An 18002-nucleotide genomic window follows, 5' to 3' on the forward strand; every position below is an offset into this window, starting at 1 on the left:
ATAACATTGGGGAGATTGTGTCCTCCTGCCTTACACCCTTCTTAATTGTTATTCTGTTGCTTTCTTTACGAAGCACTATGGTAGCAGTTGATCCCCTGTAGATTTCTTCAAGGATGTTTATATATACTTCACCGACGCCCTGATTCCGCAGTGTCTGTATGACGGCTGATATTTCTACTGAATCAAACGCCTTCTCCTAATCTATGAAGGCTATGTATAGTGGTTGGCTATATTCTTAGCATTTCTCTATTACCTGATTGATAGTATGAATGTGGTCGACTGTTGAGTAGCCTGTTCGAAATCCTGCAAACAGAATAGGGCTGACTTATTGAAGGCCTGTTTTGAAACAGAATGGAGCTCGACAAATCATTAATAGTGGAGTATGAGGGGTGCTTCTTGTCTGCTTTCACCTTAAGGAAATATACAAAGGACATGTAAGTTCTGGGCAGATGAAACGACCACTCATTTCACTCAACGTAAAGGCTTGCTACGGGGCTGGTGCAAAAAGCACCCGTAGAAAGGCGTATGCTTAAACGGTGCACGGGGTCTGGCATCTTCAAAGCACTTTGAGTCACAGACTGATAAACAACGGCACCATAACCTAAGTGGGTGTGAATGAGGCTTCTACACAAATTCATGAGACATTGCCTGTCACTACCTTACGTAGTATGTGACAACACTTTTAGAAAAATCATGGCTTTTACACATTTTGTGTTTAGATACTTGATGTACGGTATGAAGGTTAGCTTGTGGTCCAAAATTAGGCCTAAGAATTTATGCATCGCGTTGACAGGGAGACGTTGACCGTTCAGTTCAATGTCGGGTTCTGAGTGCACGCCTCTCATTCGGGAGAACAATTCACACGTGCTTTTTTGTGGGTTCAGTCGGAATCCATTTTCTTCTGCCCATTTGGAGGCCTTGTTTAAACCTAACTGAACCTGCCGCTCACAAATTGCTAGGTTGCATGACTTAAAGCCAAGCTGGACGTCATCGACATATTACAATAGAACATATATGCGGAAGATGGACAAGTGCAAGGAATTCATTTTGATAATAAAAAGTGTACAACTAAGTACACTGCTTTGCGGTACTCCCGTTTCTTGAACAAATGTTTGGGAGAGAACACTTCCCACATGGACACGGAATGTCCGATTGGACAAGTAACTCTCAATTATGGAAAACATTCTAGCACGCACACCCAGGTGAGACAAGTCTCAATATGCCAAAACGCAATGTTGTGTCAGAAGCCTTCTCGATATCGAGGAACACGGAGAGGAAGTATTGTTTGTGGACGAAAGCATCTCGAATCTCTGCCTCAATATGCACCAGATGGTCGATGGTGCATCTACCCTCTTGAAAACCACGCTGGAATTGATCGAGCAGATTATGTGTTTCAAGGAAATGTAAAATTCGGCAGTTTATCCTCTTTTCAAAAAGTTTACAAAGGCAGTTTGTAAGTGCAATGGGCCTATAACTCGAAACTGAGGAAGAGTCTTTGCCCTCTTTTAAAATGAAAATAATTATAGCTGCTTTCCAGAAAATAGGGATAGCACCAGAAAACCAGATAGCATTGTACAAGCAAAGTAGGGTTTCTTGCGTTTCGATTGGTAGGTTTTTCAGCATTTCGTACACCGAACAATCAGATGCCGGGGTGGAATGAATGCAGCAGTTTAGTGATATTTGGAGCTGAACTAAGCCGAAAGCTTGGTTCTACACTTTGTGTTTTGTACATTTGTGTTCTAGTTTCTGCTTTTCAATTCTTGTTTTGTATCTTTGGAAGGCTTCACTATAGTGTGACAAGCTGGACACTTTTCTGAAGTGTGCGCCGAGAAAGTTTGCTTGATCTTCTAAGCTGTTACCTTGTGTGTTTACAAGAGAGAGTGAATGTACTTGTCTTCCTGCTATTTTCCTAATCATGTTCCAGACTTTAGCCTCCTGTGTACATGAATTGATGCCTGATATATAGTTGAGCCAACTTTTCTTTCTGGCCTGTCGGCACGCGCTCCTGCCTTGAAACTTCGAGTTTTTAAAATTTGTAAGATTCTAAAATTTGTAAAATTTGTAAGTTGGAGAGTCTCGAAGCAGCTTCCATGCTTTATTTTGCTTTCTATGCGCATTCCGACACTCACTGTTCCACCAAGGAACGTGTAGCCTGGTGGACCGTCCAGTTTGTGGGATACAGTTTATTGCAGCATCAATAAGAAGCGCTGTCAAAAAGTCTACAGCTACATCTATACTTAATTGACATATGTACGACCAACTTAAGCGAGTAGCTTCTCTGAAGTTTTCGCAGTCTGCATTGTCTGTCTGCCACCTGGGAACATGTGGAGAACCTTTTTCTAGTGGTGTACTTAGATTGATTGGAAAGTGGTCACTTCTGAAAGGATTGTTGATCACTTTCCATTGAAGCCAAGAGGGGTACAAGTGATGGGGACACAATGCTGAGATCTATGCATGAGTAGGCTTTGTTGGCGAGGCTAAAGTATGTTGGATTTTTCCTATTCAACAGACACGCACGCGAAGAAAAGAGGAACTGTACAATTAGGCGACCTCATGGATCGCAGCGAAAGTCGTCCCATACACCATTATGTGCATTCAAGTCCCCAATGACCACATAAGATTCCGGTAATTCGTCTGTCAGTGACTGAAATTCGTGTTTTTCGAGAGCAAATGGTGACAAGTTTGTTCAAAAGAACTGCTCGAACTGCCTCCAGAGATGTTTGTAGAGGTAAATGTGTACATGCTATGCCCTGATAAACTATAATGGCCACACAACCAGATGACGCTACAACGTCGTTGCGGTCCTTTCCGAATATTACATATTGACGTAGAAAACTGGTGTTCCTGGAATTCAAGTGCACTTCTTGCACACACAACACTTTTGGGGAATGTTTTTGAAGAGTTCCTGGATATCCTCAAGGTTTCTAAGCAGTCCTCTGACGTTCCATTGTATTATTTGTGTATCCATTATAAGCTTAAATGAGTGCTGTGTGTACTAAAAAAGTATTGCGTTGAGTCAGGAGCCCTTGTCAGGCCCCGTGATGATGGTTTTCGAATTTATTGCGCGCTCCAAAGAGCCGCGCCTTTCCTTTGGCGCCGAAGACACCGTTGGACTTGCTGTTGTGTCCATCACCTCGGACGAGGTGCTGGGATGCCCGCTCGTGGTTCACGCGTGCGGGCATGGAAGTCTTAGGGCTATCTGTCGAGACAGAAGGCCCTGGGGCTTCAGGTCCGGAGGCCTGCAAGCCTTTTGGTGGCAGAAGAGCCTGTGCTACTTCCGCGGAGGGGGTGAATGACGCTGCCGCTCGTCCCCTTTGTGTGGTACGTGCAGGCGCACGGATTTTGGTGGCACTGCCCCCTTTCGTGCCACCTCCGCGAACGAAGGACCCTGCATTAGTAGACGCTTGCTTGCCTCTCTAAACGAGATGTTCTCGTTTACTTTCAGTGTAAGCACTTCTTTTTCATGTTTCCATGTAGGGCATGTGCGAGAGTAAGCGGGGTGTCCACCATCGCAGTTCGCGCAGTGGGTAGCGGCTTCTTCACAATTGTCTGTAGCGTGTTCGCGCGAACTACACATTGCACAGGTTTGCCAACCGCGGCAGCTCTGAGAACCGTGGCTGAATCGCTGGCACTTAAAACAACGTAGGGGGTTGGGGATGTAGAGTCGGACCTTTAACTCCGTAACCTGCTTCGATATATTCTGGAAGTGTGCTTGTGCAAGATGCAAGAATGAGGTGCTTTGTCGGGAGTTCTTTGTTATCACGCCTAATCTTAATTCTTTGTACATGCGTTACATGCTGTTCGTTCCAGCCCTCAAGGAGCTCACTCTCTGTCAGGCTAATTAGGTCTTGATTAGACACTACGCCTCGGGAACTGTTCAGGGAACGGTGTGGTGTGATAGATACAGGTGTGGTTCCAAAAGAGGAGAGTTTTGTCAGGTTTTCATACTTGGTCTTGGTATGGACTTCAAGAAGAATGTCCCCACTAGCCATACGTGTAGCCTGATACCCTAGACCAAGGGTACTGGTGAGGCATATGGAAACGACAAATGGAGAAATGGTTCTTGCGTTCTTTTCTTGTGATTCATAGTAGATCACATGAAAGCGTGGGAAAATTTCTTTTGGTTTTATGAATGCATTCAGTGTTGCTTTGGTGCGTCCCCTCTTAGGAGGAGGGCGATTAGATAGTTTCGGAAATGAAAAAGAGGCTATGAAGTATATATAAATTTGGTAGCCATGCCAGCTGCCCATCATTGAGCCCAACTTGGGGACGCGGCAACACGATTAAAAAGGCATGCCAGCGCCAGCTGCACAAAGCCACTATAACCCAATAATATGTGATACAGAGAGGGCACATACACAAGGTTAACCCTTGCCGTCTGGGAGATGGCAGTAAACAAAAGTGAGAAGATGACAGGAAAGAATGGAAGAGAGAAAAGTCCAAGATGAGGTGGCAGAGAGGGACAGGAAAAGGAGACTGCCGATTTCCCCTGTGTGGGTCAGCCTAGGGGTGCCGTCTATGTGAAGCCGGGGCCAAAGGGGTGTGTTGCCTTTGCCGGGGGACCTTAAAGGTCCGATCACCCGGCGTCTGCTCAACCCCCCGAATCCCCTTTTCCCCGGACACGGCTCAGCCACGCAGGCTAGGCGTGGGAGGAGGTCGAGACCCCCCAGTAGCTTGGGTCAAGGAGCACATGAAGTAGATGGCCACTGAATAATAGCGCTGCGTGCGTAGTCGGCTATCTATCTAGTAAGTATGACAGTGTCAGTACAATTGTCATAGATATATGTAATATTATCGATATGAAGTTTGTCCACATTTATTTTAAAAGGACCCCTTCGTTCCCTGGCAAACTGAAGCAGTTTCTTGCGCGCTAGCCGTGTAGCCTTTGAAAAATATTATCTGATAGAAATGCCACTATTTGTCAGCCGATGTGCAACGGCGAGGATTGCCTGTTTGTCCTTAAAAGACGCAAGCTTAGCAATTATCGGCCTGCACTTGTTTGGAGCAAATTTACCCAGCCGAGACCACTCCACAGCATCTACAGCAGCAGAACTAGCTGCTTTGCACGCTGCACTTTGTGTGGTCAATCAGGAACCACTGCAACAGTGGTCGATTTTCAGCGACTCAAGGGCTGCCCTACAATCTGTGCTCTCAGCACTGCGTCACGGGTCGTACGAACAGCTTGTTTTTGAAATTCGATGCCTCCTCCACACTTCACATGAGAAAGGGCACCATGTGATGTTTAAGTGGCTTCGAAGTCACTGCGGCGTCGTAGGGAACAAACATGCCGATACTGCTGCACGGGCAGCTCTTGAAGGTACACGAGAGGCCATACCACTTTCGCGAACCAATGCTGCCAGTAATCTTAGACGACTTGCGCGTGAAATCACGTTTTCACTATCGTGCCCACCAAGCAACTAGACCACCCAGACCAATCGTATACACCACCTGTCTCTTTGATGGCTCTCTGCATGCCCACTGGGCTCGACCAAAGAGAAACCACACTTCTTCATCGCGTATGGCTAGGGGAGGCATTTACAAAATCTTATTCATTTATGATAGGCGTGACTGACAACACTCTCTGCGATGCCTGTTGTTGCGAATGGACGCTACACCACATTCTGTGCGACTGTCCGTTGTATGACATCCAGAGACAGTCACTGGCATTCGTTCTTGCGTGCATCGACAACAGCCGAATGTCCGTGGACACTACTCTTTCACGTGCCCGAGAAAAGACATTGCAACAGAAAGCGACAAATGCACTGCTGAAATTCCTACGCGACACAGACTTGAACAAGCGGCTGTAACTGCAATGTCACACATCGCGAAAGACAAGACTGGACCATGACTGAGTGTGCACGCGTGTGCTGCCGAATGTGCTGTGTTTATCTTTCTTCCCTCTGTGCTCTCTATCTTTCATCTCCCCCATCCCCCTCCCACGGGCAGGGTAGTAAACCGGCTGCCTATAGACTGGTTAGCCTCCCTGCCGTTCTTTTCCTCCCATTTTTTTTTTTCTATCCAGCCGATGCAGCCGTTCATACTGAGAACTGGTAGTGGTGATCACTAGCTTCTCTGAGCATGCGGCGATAATTTTACTTTCAGAAGTCCACCCCCTTTCATTTTCCTCGTTGGGAATTCCAAAGAATAACAAGTTGCACTGTCACATTCTATTTTCAGCTTCGTCACACCTTGTTACAACTGGTTGAAGCTGATCAGAAATAGAGCTGAATGCACCATTCGCAAAGTTGGATGAAGGAGGGGCATTAGAAACAAGCTTAGCTTCCAGAGTTGTTGCCCTCTTGGTCAAGCTATTCATTTCATTATCCACAGCTTCCCGTTTTTCTTTGAGCCCCTCAATTTCACTAAGTAACATATTCTGACCAGCCTCAAGCCTAAGCACTGTTTCAAGAACAATTGCAAGGGTCTGCTCTACGTTAGGGCCGGGATTTAATTCAATGTCACCTGAAAGCACCAACAATGATGCAACCTTCCAGCAGAGGCACGAGAGAAACATCAATGAATGAGACAACTTATCACGCAGGTCAGCAGGGCATGACACCACAACAAGGCAATAGTGGCTACTTTTTAAACAGTGCGTGTCTTTGAAGTAACCAACCTGAAAATACAGCAGCGGTAAGCATCCTGTCCCTTCAACGGTGTCATGCTCAAACGAACTGGTGCTTGAGTAGTATTGAAAATTGGGCGAGTTGGTAACAATTCATTTTTCAAGGCAAACAGCGCGAAAAACAAAGACAGAGAAGTAGGAAGACACAGGACAAGCGCCGACTTTCAATTGAGAAATTTAATGAAGAAACATTGTATATATATATACAGAATAAACTAAAATAACTGCTGTAGACACGAGGCATTTTGCCCTAACAATTTGAGTGTGAATACTTCTAAAAATGATAAGTCTTTATCAAGGAGGGTGTTCGATGATTCACTGACGCAGTTTTTGGCTGCCATTTGAATTTTGTAGGCATCGAAAATTTTCCTTGTCAGTTGGTCGCGGTGGTGGAAAAGAACCTTCGTCCTCGAAAAGTCTGGGGTGCATCCACAGTCCTGGCAGTGGATGGCTAAGTGTGTTAAAGGCGCGATACTCCGAAGGAAATTTTGGTGCTCCCTCAGTCTATAGAGTTGACACATTTTCCCGTCTGGCCGATATAAACAAATCCGCATGGGAAGAGTACACTGTACACAACTCCAACTGCACACTCTACAAACATATATTTTGAATGCAAGTAATGAACCGAACAAACTTTTGAATGCAAGTAATAAACCGATTCCGAAGAAACACGAGGACGTTCTACGTCTGGGGTCAAAATATTGTGTTGAACCCCATCTTCGCGCCGTTGATAAGATTGCCATGTTGCAGGGAAGTGTCGCAAAGGCTTAAGAAAGAAGACAGGCTAAGCTGTGCGTCTGACTGTGCTGAAATTTTACCAAGGAACAGCAGCAGAAAAGGAATAATGGACAGGCGTATCGCACCAATCGTGGATTTTCGGCATCTAGGAAACTTCGGTGCTTGGTGTCGGACAAGGAAGGCTTCTTCTTTCTGGTTCCTGAGCTCACACTTAAGGAAAAAGCAGGATGTGCCATAGGGAAGCATTTCATTCTAGTTAAGGAGAGGGCAGCCAAGATTAAGTAGCGCGCCATTGAACTACTCAATCACCTCAACCTTCAAGCCATTGCTGGTTATGCCAAAAAGTCAAAAGGTCTTCTCATGAACATATTCTACACAGCCAAAACTCACAAGTCCGACATGCCGTTCAGAGCTATAGTGTCCGAGCGTGGCACCTGGCTTCAAGCCATATCTGGTTACCTACAAAAAACAGCTGGAGAGTCTTATTATAAAGGAATCGTTTCTCATATAAAATTCAATGACTCTAGTGAACTATCTCGTGGACCAGCATGAGGACAGCTGCAATGCATTTAGTGTTGACGTGAAAGACTTGTTCTACTAGCTGCCGCAAGACCAGTTACTTAAAGTGTGAACGAGTGTATGGAGAATGACAATGATGAGCAATGTTTTAGAAACCTAAGTGGCATTTCGGTGGAAGCTTTCCTGGAGCTTCCGGCGTTCTACCTTACGTTCATTTTCATAGGCTGGGAAGGGGGCATCAATGTACAGAAATTTGGGGTGTGCATTGGGCCAAAAGTGGCTCTGGTGCTCAGCAATATCTGGCCAAGGTTGACAGGGCTATTGAAGCTAACTTAGATGACCTCGCGAGAAAAGTTTACAGGTTTGTAGACAGCTACGTCATTTTTGTTGATAGGAGCAACTTCACGAACAACGCCATTAACATTCTGAAAGTTTTCAGGGAGAACGCTCCAGGCTTAGATTTTACATGTGAAATGCCGTCGCAAGGTGCATTGCAATTTTTAGACCTAAGCTTATCATTCCTTGACAAGCAAGTTTGCTGGCAACGCCACCCTCGTAGTTCCAAACCCCTGTTTTCCTTTGGTTCTACACATTCGAAAAGCATAAAAAGCGGTATCACCTTTTCCGCTTTCAAGTCCGCGTTAACGAAATCATGTGATGCCAAGATTGCCGCGAGCGTACAATCGTAAACACTGAGACTAAAGGAAGCTTATTATCCGGAAAGGGTCATTTGGCTGGCTTGCAATAAGCTAATGCGTTGTTTGAAGAGTGACTTCAAAGGTAACACAACATTAGCCAAAGTAAAGGAAAAGAAAAAATTTGTCTTGTTGCCTTACGTTCACCAACTCTCACATGGACTTAAAGGGCCACTCACCAGGCCCCATACCAAATTTTAGTTAGAAAGTGAAAGTTGTTGGGTGTCCGATGAGAAACATTTTGTCACGAAAATTTTTTGAATCGGTTCATCACGAGCGGAGAAAACTGGTTTTTTCGAAGCGGCACGAAACGAGGATGAGAGGAGGCGAGCTCGAAACCCTTGCCGCTCCTTCGCGTAGCCTTCGCAATCCAAATTTCCTCCCCACCCTTTCAGGCATCCGACCAAGAGGTCACGTGCGCATGATGTGCCCAAACAAGTCCAACCCCCCCGCACGCGAGTGGCGTTGCTTTGTTGACCAGCGTTGTTTTGTGGGCCTCTGCCTGTTTTTACGGGATGGTTTGGAAATGCTGGCTTAGACGCGGTAGAATAGATGAGCACAATGAGTGAGCGAACGCGTAGGAGCTTTCCACGGCGGTCGTCTGCTCGATGCGCTGACCGCGGGTGCACGAATGCATGCGAAACGTCGACACGTTAGCCTATTTGCAATTCACGAGGAAAAAATATGGAAAAAAGACGCTCACATTCCCTTATCGCATCTCATTATTTATCTAGAGCATTAGTAATTTCTTCAAGCAATAAATTATTAAATTACGCATGCTGTGTTAAATAATTTTCACCTTGCCACGTGCTACTGTTTGCAATGTCAGAGCCGAGTCGTCTACCAGGACTAACGTGACTGCATTGCCGTGTACGTAGGGCCATTCATACGCGCACGTCATGCCGTCATTCTTTGGGTGCGCGATGGCTTAAGGGAGGAGGACCAGCGTTCATCTTGAAATTTGACCCTTTTCACAGTGCGTAGCGTTCCAAATTTTGGCAGACGTGATCATGAACGCCTCATCTGTGCATTGTGCCTGTCAGCTGAAAATTGTCAAACCTGGTGAGTGGACCTTAAAAGAGGTGGGTGCACGTCGTGGCATTGAAGTGAATTTTACTGCCAAGAATATGGTCGGCAATGCTTATGCGGCGGTGAAGAAACGCATCCAAAACGCTCCATTGACAAGGAATGCATGCTGCATTAATCCCAAAAATATGTTTGTAGAGTGTGCAGTTGGAGTTGTGTACAGCATACTCTTCCCGTGCAGATGCGTTCATACTGGCCAGACGGGGCGATGTGTCAACTCCAGACTGAGGGAGCAACGAAATTCCCTTCAAAGTATCACACTTGGTCATCCACTGCCAGGACTGTGGATGCACCCCAGACTTTTCGAGAACGAAGGTTCTTTTCCACCACCGCGACCAACTGACAAGGGAAATTTTTGAAACCTACAGAATTCAAAACGCAGGCAAAAACTGCATCAGTGAACCATCAATCGCCCTCCTTGATAAAGAACTATCATTTTTAGATTATTGCCACTCACGTTGTTAGGGCGAAATGCCTCGTGTTTACAGCAGTCATTTTCGTTTATTTAGTTTTAGTTTTCTCGCCGTGCAAGAGCATGCGTGAATAACTGTATATATACGATGTTTCTTCATTAAATTTTTCAGTTGAAAGTCAGCGCTTGTCCGGTGTCTTCCTAATTCTCTGTCTTCGTTTTTCGCGCTGTTTACCTTAAAAAATGAACTGGTGATTGGTCGTCTTATATATCCTACGTCATGTCTAAAGTGGGCGCCTGGGAACGAACCATGTTGCCAGGTGCCAAAGACGAAGATGTAGGGAGAGAGAGATAGGAAAAGACAACTGCCGGTTTCACCTGGGTGGATTAGCCCAGGGGTACTGTCTACGTGAAGCCGAGGCCCAAGAGGTGTGTTGCCTCTGCCTTAGAGGTCCAATCACCCGGTGTCGGCTCAACACCCAGGATCTCCTTTTCTCCGGACACGACATAGCCACGCACGGCTAGGTGTGAAAGGGAGTCGAAACCCCCCCCCCATCAACTCGGGTCCGTGGTGTCACTACACACTAAATGCCTGCTTGTGGCATTTGGTGTGTAGCTTCGAAAAGGTGTGGTCCCCCTGTGGGAGACCACACCTTTTGCTCTCTCCTGCCCTTCCCTCTGCTGGTATCCTTTTCCATGCCGCTTCGCCCTCTCGCCGAGAGCCCCTTCCATGCCTTCTCAATTTTGCATGGCATACGACATCGCTGATGCGCTGCTTGAAACACCGTCTACTTGGGGGTTGCCACGACTCCCGACTGTCTTCTCAGTTGTGTGCTTGTAGTGAACCGTGGCTGCCATAATAGTGCCGGTACAGACCCTGCATTGCGCACACGTCATCAAAGGATCGTCAACGCGATGGACCCGTATGGGGACACGCCGTGCCCTGCACGTGTTGCACGCACGCGGGCAAAATGACGAACAACAACAAGCAGCACGGACAGCTGCTTGCAGACTGACCGGAAGTCGTAGGCTTTTGCTCGACCAGTCACCACACATTTGGCATATTTTTTTCGTCGCATCAGAGTTGTGGCACACCACGTCATGCGGAGGTCCGAAAGGCCCGAAAAAGGGGGGATCGTTTCTTGAAATCCGTAGCGCGCCGGTGGCTCGTACCACTGCCACGTGTAGAATCGTTCATGCGACGGAATTCTGCACACGATGCGCGTTTACTTGAAATGCTTGAAAAAATATCGGATGTGGTTTACAGGCCCTTTAACACATAGTCGCGACACACAATAACAAAATTAGCGTGCTTTCATCCTGGCACTTAAACAGTTGTCAGGCGTTCCCACAACACTGAATCCAGCAACACAGATTAATACTTCGATTAAAGAAAAAAGAAGAAAAAAAAGCAAACACGACATGGGAAGTCACCGTGAGGAGGTACTCGACAGCCCGGTCAGGGTTGTTGAAGCTGGCACGCAGAGCCCTCTCAACTTGAGGCCGCTCGTAGCCCATCTCCATGATCTGCTGCACCATACGCTCATACTCGTCGCCCATGACCAGCGCCGAGGCAGCCATGGCCAGGCCTGTGGTCTCTGCTGCTGCTGGCCGCCTGCAACCAGCCCCCCCCCCGACCCTAGTCTCAGTCTTTTTCTTTTTTTTTTTAATAGAGGGCCAAAAAGCCCTAAGAGCCTAGGGTTTGGTATAAATACACTAAAGGGAACTCTGGCATTGGTGCCTACAGGAGGCGCAACTAGGGTTCATACAAAAATCTAAATAAAAAATTCAAAGATATTTAAAGACTTTCTCGGACATGTCGCTGGTTTTTCCAAGACTCGAAGTGGCATTCAAAGTTTCAATTTGTTCGGTCTAATATATTTAGAAAGGACTCACTTATTGCAGTTACAATAAATAAAGGAATATTGTAATAATAGTAAAAACATATAGTCTTGTCAGGATCACAATAAACAATTAAAACTTGCAAAAGTGCTTGAGATTTTTCCAACATAGGCTTAAAGTTCCTCAAGTATTTATATTCAAAACATTCAGTGTAGTGCAATTTCACTTATATAAAAAAAATGTATATCAACAATATTGAGGCATGCCAGCTTTAAAGAACGAGCCGCTGTGGCTCATACTCGTTTTGGCTGTGAAAAAGAAGAAGAAAATATCTTTTGTTGCTCTGTTTCCTGTCAACTCCTGGCTGTCCGTCTTGTTCTGCTCACGACAATATTGACAATGAGTAGCCTGCAACACTCAGCAAGTCCTAACAGTACTTTAACAAAAAAATGATGAACCATCTCCTGAAGGGAACCATGATGGGATGCAAAGCAGTAACGATGCGCACCCCGTTGACATAGCTGAAACAGGCGTCGACACGTGTGCTTGATTTGAAGCGAAACTCAGTATAGTCCTTACTCTAGTAAACGTTTCTTGGAAACACAAAGACGGGGAAGGCAGGTTGGGTTTCGTGTAAGTTTCATCGCAGATAAGCGAGCCAAAAGAATGTTTCTACTTGACATGCGGTCGAGCGTTGTGGGCGGTAGAGAGGGTGAAGCAACACAAAAGTGTGTTGCCAGCAGGTGGAGAAGCAACACCACCTATAGTCTGTGACAACCTAAGAATAAATATAGGCTCCACGCACAAGGCCTCATTGCCCTTCTTTTTCATGCCTCCGCACTACAAAGAAAGTAGTTCCCAAACAGTGGCCAAAATTTTCACAACAAACAATCATTACCTTATAATACCTGATTGGTATTGAAATACAGAAACCGAAGCTCGATAAATAAACTTGAAAAGGCGCCGACTTCTGCGTCAGCTTAGCAATATATCTGTTGTTTGAATCACCCCCTCCCTGCGCTCATCTCGGAGTCCACGAAGAAGCAATGCACATCTCTCAAGGGCGATGTTTCTGCTTGGTACCTAACGTTGTACTAAACAAACAATGACACATTTAACGTAATGTTTAAAATAAAGAAATTGTTCTTTTGCGGTTTCCCAAAATGAAACGGGCAATAATCACATTTCATTAGGTGGTTTGCAATTTTTTTACGAAACTTTAGCTGTCAGGTTTCTTCGCTGTCTTCTGTAACTATGGCATCTATGACTCAAAGTGCAGAATGGAGAAGTGATCCGAGATTCACTTCGCGAATTTCGATTCTTGTGCTGCCTTAAATACTGAATGTGCATTTCGTGTCGCGGTGCTTGTCATCGTGTTTGAGGTACACACCAATGTTTCATTCAATGCCTTGTTTCATCAAAATCAAAGCATGCAGCTCACACTGTGCTCACCAGTGGAGATCATTGCATATGTTGTCTTTTTTTGCTTCGACAATTTGCACTCCATGGTGTTGCCATCACCCCGTCAGCCCTTGAATATTCAACTTTTTCAAAGCGGGGCCCAGTTTTGCTGCAACAGGGGCCACTACCTTCAATGAGTGTGTCTGTGCAGGCAAGGGGGTTTTCTCTCCCCGGGAAATGAGGGCGAATTGCGTGCCAGAAATTGCTTTCACAGGGGAGTGCAATGCATCCATCTTTTCTTTCGTGGGACTATAACTTAATATCAACAAGTTATCTCTATGCATAATACATGCACGCAATACAGGCAAAATTAAAATATATAAAAAAGTAACACTTCCTAATTTGATATCGAAGAATGACACAATGTCTTAAAAAAAATTAATGTCTCTCTCTTTCTTTTTTTTTCGCTCAACAATAGTTTTAGCGACTTCGCTTCAGTTACGATCACGATCGACGTAACTGATCGTGATGACTGCGTCGCCAACAATTGATGCAGCGATATTACATAGCTCGCGTCATTTACCGGTTTGGAGAACATCGCACGGCGTTTTTCATGAAAGGTCTTCGTACTACCGAGCGCGAGACAAGTGCTTAAGCAACAGACACTTCAATCTGGCATGTAATTATGAGCCGGTGACAATAAATTCCGTTATAATGATGCAACTGTGCCAATTGGCACACGTCAAAATAATCAAATCAAAATAATTATACACACACACACACGATGACCACAATTCGCTTCTGAATGCATACACCAATACATATTCTCCCTGCCTGGTTTGTTTACTCTAGTACTGTGTGATACTGGCAGGTCTTCTCGGTTGCTTTTTTTCTCACCCCTCGCCCGCACTTACAACATTCATATGGGTGCACAACACAGCGCATATATATCGCAAACGATCAAGATTCTCACGTTGCGACACCCAAGTAACACACTCCGACATGCACATGCGGCAACGCTGATGCCACATCCTTTGCGGGCGGTAAATCACAGAGGCGCACATTCCACAGAACACACACGCATATATTGAGACTTCACCTGCACCTTACTGCACACGAATGACCATGACGACAATCGTCAAGAATGGTCATCCTAGCGATGCAGAGAATAGAAGCCGTGTTGCTGCTTCCCACTGCTGAACTGACGGAACGTGGTGAAGCTCTGCCGCTTCGGTGCACTTGAAACACTGCAAAATCAAACGCTAGCATCGAATGATGGCTGACAACGATGATGCTGAGGGCGAGTGGATGAAATAGCTTCTTGACGAAGAAAACACAAAACCAAATGGACGCCTGACGGTCCCGGTGCAGCGGCACATCGCCTCTCCTCGCGAATGGCGCCATGCTGAATTTGTCATTGGTTCATCCTGACTCCTAGGTCATAGTAATGAGCGACCACAGTTAAACGTGCAAAATACAAATCAACAGTGGTACACTTTACTTTTTATTCTTTACCTTTTCGTCCAATTCTAGGCCGGTGAAGACCTCCTGTAAGCACACGGTAAACAGCATTGGGGAGATCCTATCCGCTCGTCTTACACCCTTCTTGATCGGTATTCAGTCACTTCCTATACGGAAGCATGCAGCGATGGCATAGTGCTTAGAGTACCAGCCTACCAAGCAAGAGGTCCGTGGTTTAAAATCCAGAGAAGTATTAGCCACCTTGGTGATGTATTTGGCCACCACCTCCCACATGAATGCACCAATTATTTCACTTATACAAAGATGAATGTACAGGAGGCATGATCTCGATGTTATCCGCAAAAAGCGATAGTGACGGGGTCGCCATTTTGCAGGTTCGCGCACTAGCTGCACGTGAACATGCAGCATGCGCTGGAAAATGTAGGAAGCTATCAGGAGAGCACGAAGCATTCTGCTAGAGTGTCTAGAAAGCCATGCGAGCTCAAATTTCGCCGTCGCTGCAGGTCTGTCTGGCTATTAGACTTGGCGGCAGTGGCGACATTGCGGGAAGAAAGCAAGATTGATGCCGAGTAACAAGTTTCGTTGGTCACTTAGCACACCTCTTCAGCGCGCGCCTGACATTATTTCTTTGTAACCCCTCACGCTGCTTGAACCAAGTGTTTCAGTGGCTACCTTCCGTAAGTGCGATACTGAGCACCTACACAGGATAATCGTGGCTGCTAAATAAGAAAATGTTTTGATGTCAGCGCTGTGCACACAGCGTCTTAAATGCACATCATGCTTTCGTGTGGTTTCTAACACATTCGTTACTGCTACACATGTGACCTATGATAAGTCAGTGGAACATCACAGGGGTAAAAGTGCACTTCAGTGTTTTGGAGCAGCTCAGGGAGCAAGAATAATGCAGATTTGGAGCAGCTTTAACACAGGAAAAGGGGAGTTTTGGAGAAGGTCTGGAGCATGTTTTGGACCAGCGCGAGTTAGTTTTGGAGCATCTTTCTAAAGTCAAACGTCATCTTCTATCAAAATTGTTCCTGGTAAAAAACTCCCTATGGTTTTTCAGTAAACATACCATGCTAATGAGCTTACCAGACTTACCACCCATGCGCGTAGGTGTGTGTGTTACAAAACATGGCCATTTAATACTCATCATGAAACAAAAAGAAAAATATGTTCTGAGGGGTAAGAACATGGAGCCATTTCTCTATGCAATGTTATCCACAATGAGGAGTCTCGCTAGCCACTCTTGCACCTGATGTGTGAAACAAATTATAAATAATCGCGCCGCACTTGACTTGCCAAAAGTTTCTTATCCCCATGCTAATTGAATACATTAATCTGCTCATCTATGGTTGGTATGGAGTCAAGCGAAGAAGAGCGATTCACAAAGCCAATCTGCGCACACGGTACAGTGAGCCGCCTGGAAGTGAAGAGATGATCCGAGTCCATGCAACCGCTCCGTGTTTCAACAGAACTGTCAGCTGTCGATTAGTGTCATATTGCGGTAGAGAAGTGCGCATACGTATTGTGGAAAGCAGATAGTGTCCATTCTGTCGCCATTTTAGTCACTGCGTATCCTGTACCGCGTAATAGTTTCCAAGTTGTCCCTGGTCTCACCACTGTATGGGATAAAACACTCGTGGTAGCCTCGCATGATCTTTTCCGCATGCAAAAAGGAAGAAAAAGAGTTTATGGTAGGTACGTTGGGCGACATCCGCTATGGTACTGTATTCGTTTATTGGTGGCAATGGCACACATCAGAAGATGCACATTTGCGCTTGTACTGTCATTTATTCCGTGATCCTGACTCGTTCCTGGCTGATACGTACCCTGGGTGCAACACATGGCGCTTCAAATAGCACGTGAATGATAGCTAATGCACAAATTTGCCTAGTCTTCATTCTTTTGGCTCCGTTTGGCTTCACATGGCCTGGAGCTGCTTTGTCGCAAGACAGAAATGAGCAAATGCTCAGGAGTTCCACTTCACCATCTTGACATTTTTGGGCTCACCAATCCAAATCTGTTCGTGAAGTTTACAATAATCCAAACTTTCATTGCCCAAAAAATGTGCAAAGACAAAGATAAACAAAGCAACAAGTACGTTCAAAGTTCAAAACACGAAGATTAGGTAAATCTGTGTACTACTCATCATTGCCATGGTGGCTGAGTGATCACAGCGCCAGAGTTTTCTCTAGTTATTATTGGGAAACTTTAAGCTCACAGCGCCAGAGTTTTCTCTAGTTATTATTGGGAAACTTTAAGCTCGAGAGCCAAGAATATGTTCTAAAAAATTATTTACAACAGCTTTTTAAAAGCTAGCATCCGTTTCTACTGAGCTACCGCGTTTAGTATAAGCTTTTTAAAAGCTAGCACCCGTTTCTACTGAGCTACCGCGTTTAGTATAAGCTACCCAATGAGAGTGCGTGGCCAAGCACAGTGCAAGGCTGTTGTACAGTGGCAGGGACCATCACACATTTTTTTTAGTTATCGAGCAAGAGTTTCGCAGCTTTTATGAGCACACATCACTCCCACTTTTTAGCACGCTTGCCGTTTCTTTAAAAAAACTTTAACATTTTTTACAAAACAGTTGTAACAACAAGGTGCAAGATTTCTGTTTTTTTTTAGATGTCTTTTGAACTTACACTACCATCGTGAACTTGGTAGCACAGCCAATTTTTTTTCTTCTTCTTTTGCTCCTTCTTTGTGTCTGTTTCTAGCGAGCTTCAAGATTTACGAAGTCCTGGTGCACTCGCCAACAGTCCACGGACACCTCGGCTCATAGGCCGCTACATCACATGCATGCGATCCATAAGTTACAAGCCAGCCAGAGCGGCCTCAGGCCATCTGTGCGCTTGATGCTATTTGCGCCTGCTATGCAGTCAGCTCCATTCACGGCTGCGAAACAAGCCACAACAATGACCCAATTTCCCAGCTTCATTGAAGTTGGATAGTGAATTATACCAGTTTCTGTTGTGATGCTACTTACTGTAAGCAAAAAAACTTGAGGGCGCACACACCATAGGCCCGTGTGGTCATTCTACCACTGTTTGTCTTGGCGAGTGTCATGAGTGTTTGCCCAAGCTTTGGGAATACGCACATGCTTGATGTGGCTCAGAACGCCGACGACAAGAACTGCAGACAATAAGGAACCCAGAAACGTGCGAGAAATTGACAGAAAAGCAAAGAGAGAGCAAGAGCACAT

The 18002-nt window shown here is 45.5% G+C and overlaps 1 protein-coding gene across 1 annotated transcript in view; it reads right to left on the reverse strand.

Annotated features, from left to right (window-relative positions):
• Positions 1 to 18002, reverse strand: part of Rad23 (UV excision repair protein Rad23) — a 264575-nt gene that overhangs the window by 139057 nt on the left and 107516 nt on the right. Inside the window, exon 5 of the mRNA XM_037431765.2 lies at positions 11510 to 11690. Coding sequence (XP_037287662.1) covers positions 11510 to 11690 — 181 coding nt within the window. The remainder of the gene's footprint in view (positions 1 to 11509; positions 11691 to 18002) is intronic.

Source organism: Rhipicephalus microplus, unplaced genomic scaffold (assembly GCF_043290135.1).
Source record: "Rhipicephalus microplus isolate Deutch F79 unplaced genomic scaffold, USDA_Rmic scaffold_14, whole genome shotgun sequence".
NCBI classification, from domain to species: Eukaryota; Metazoa; Arthropoda; class Arachnida; order Ixodida; family Ixodidae; genus Rhipicephalus; species Rhipicephalus microplus.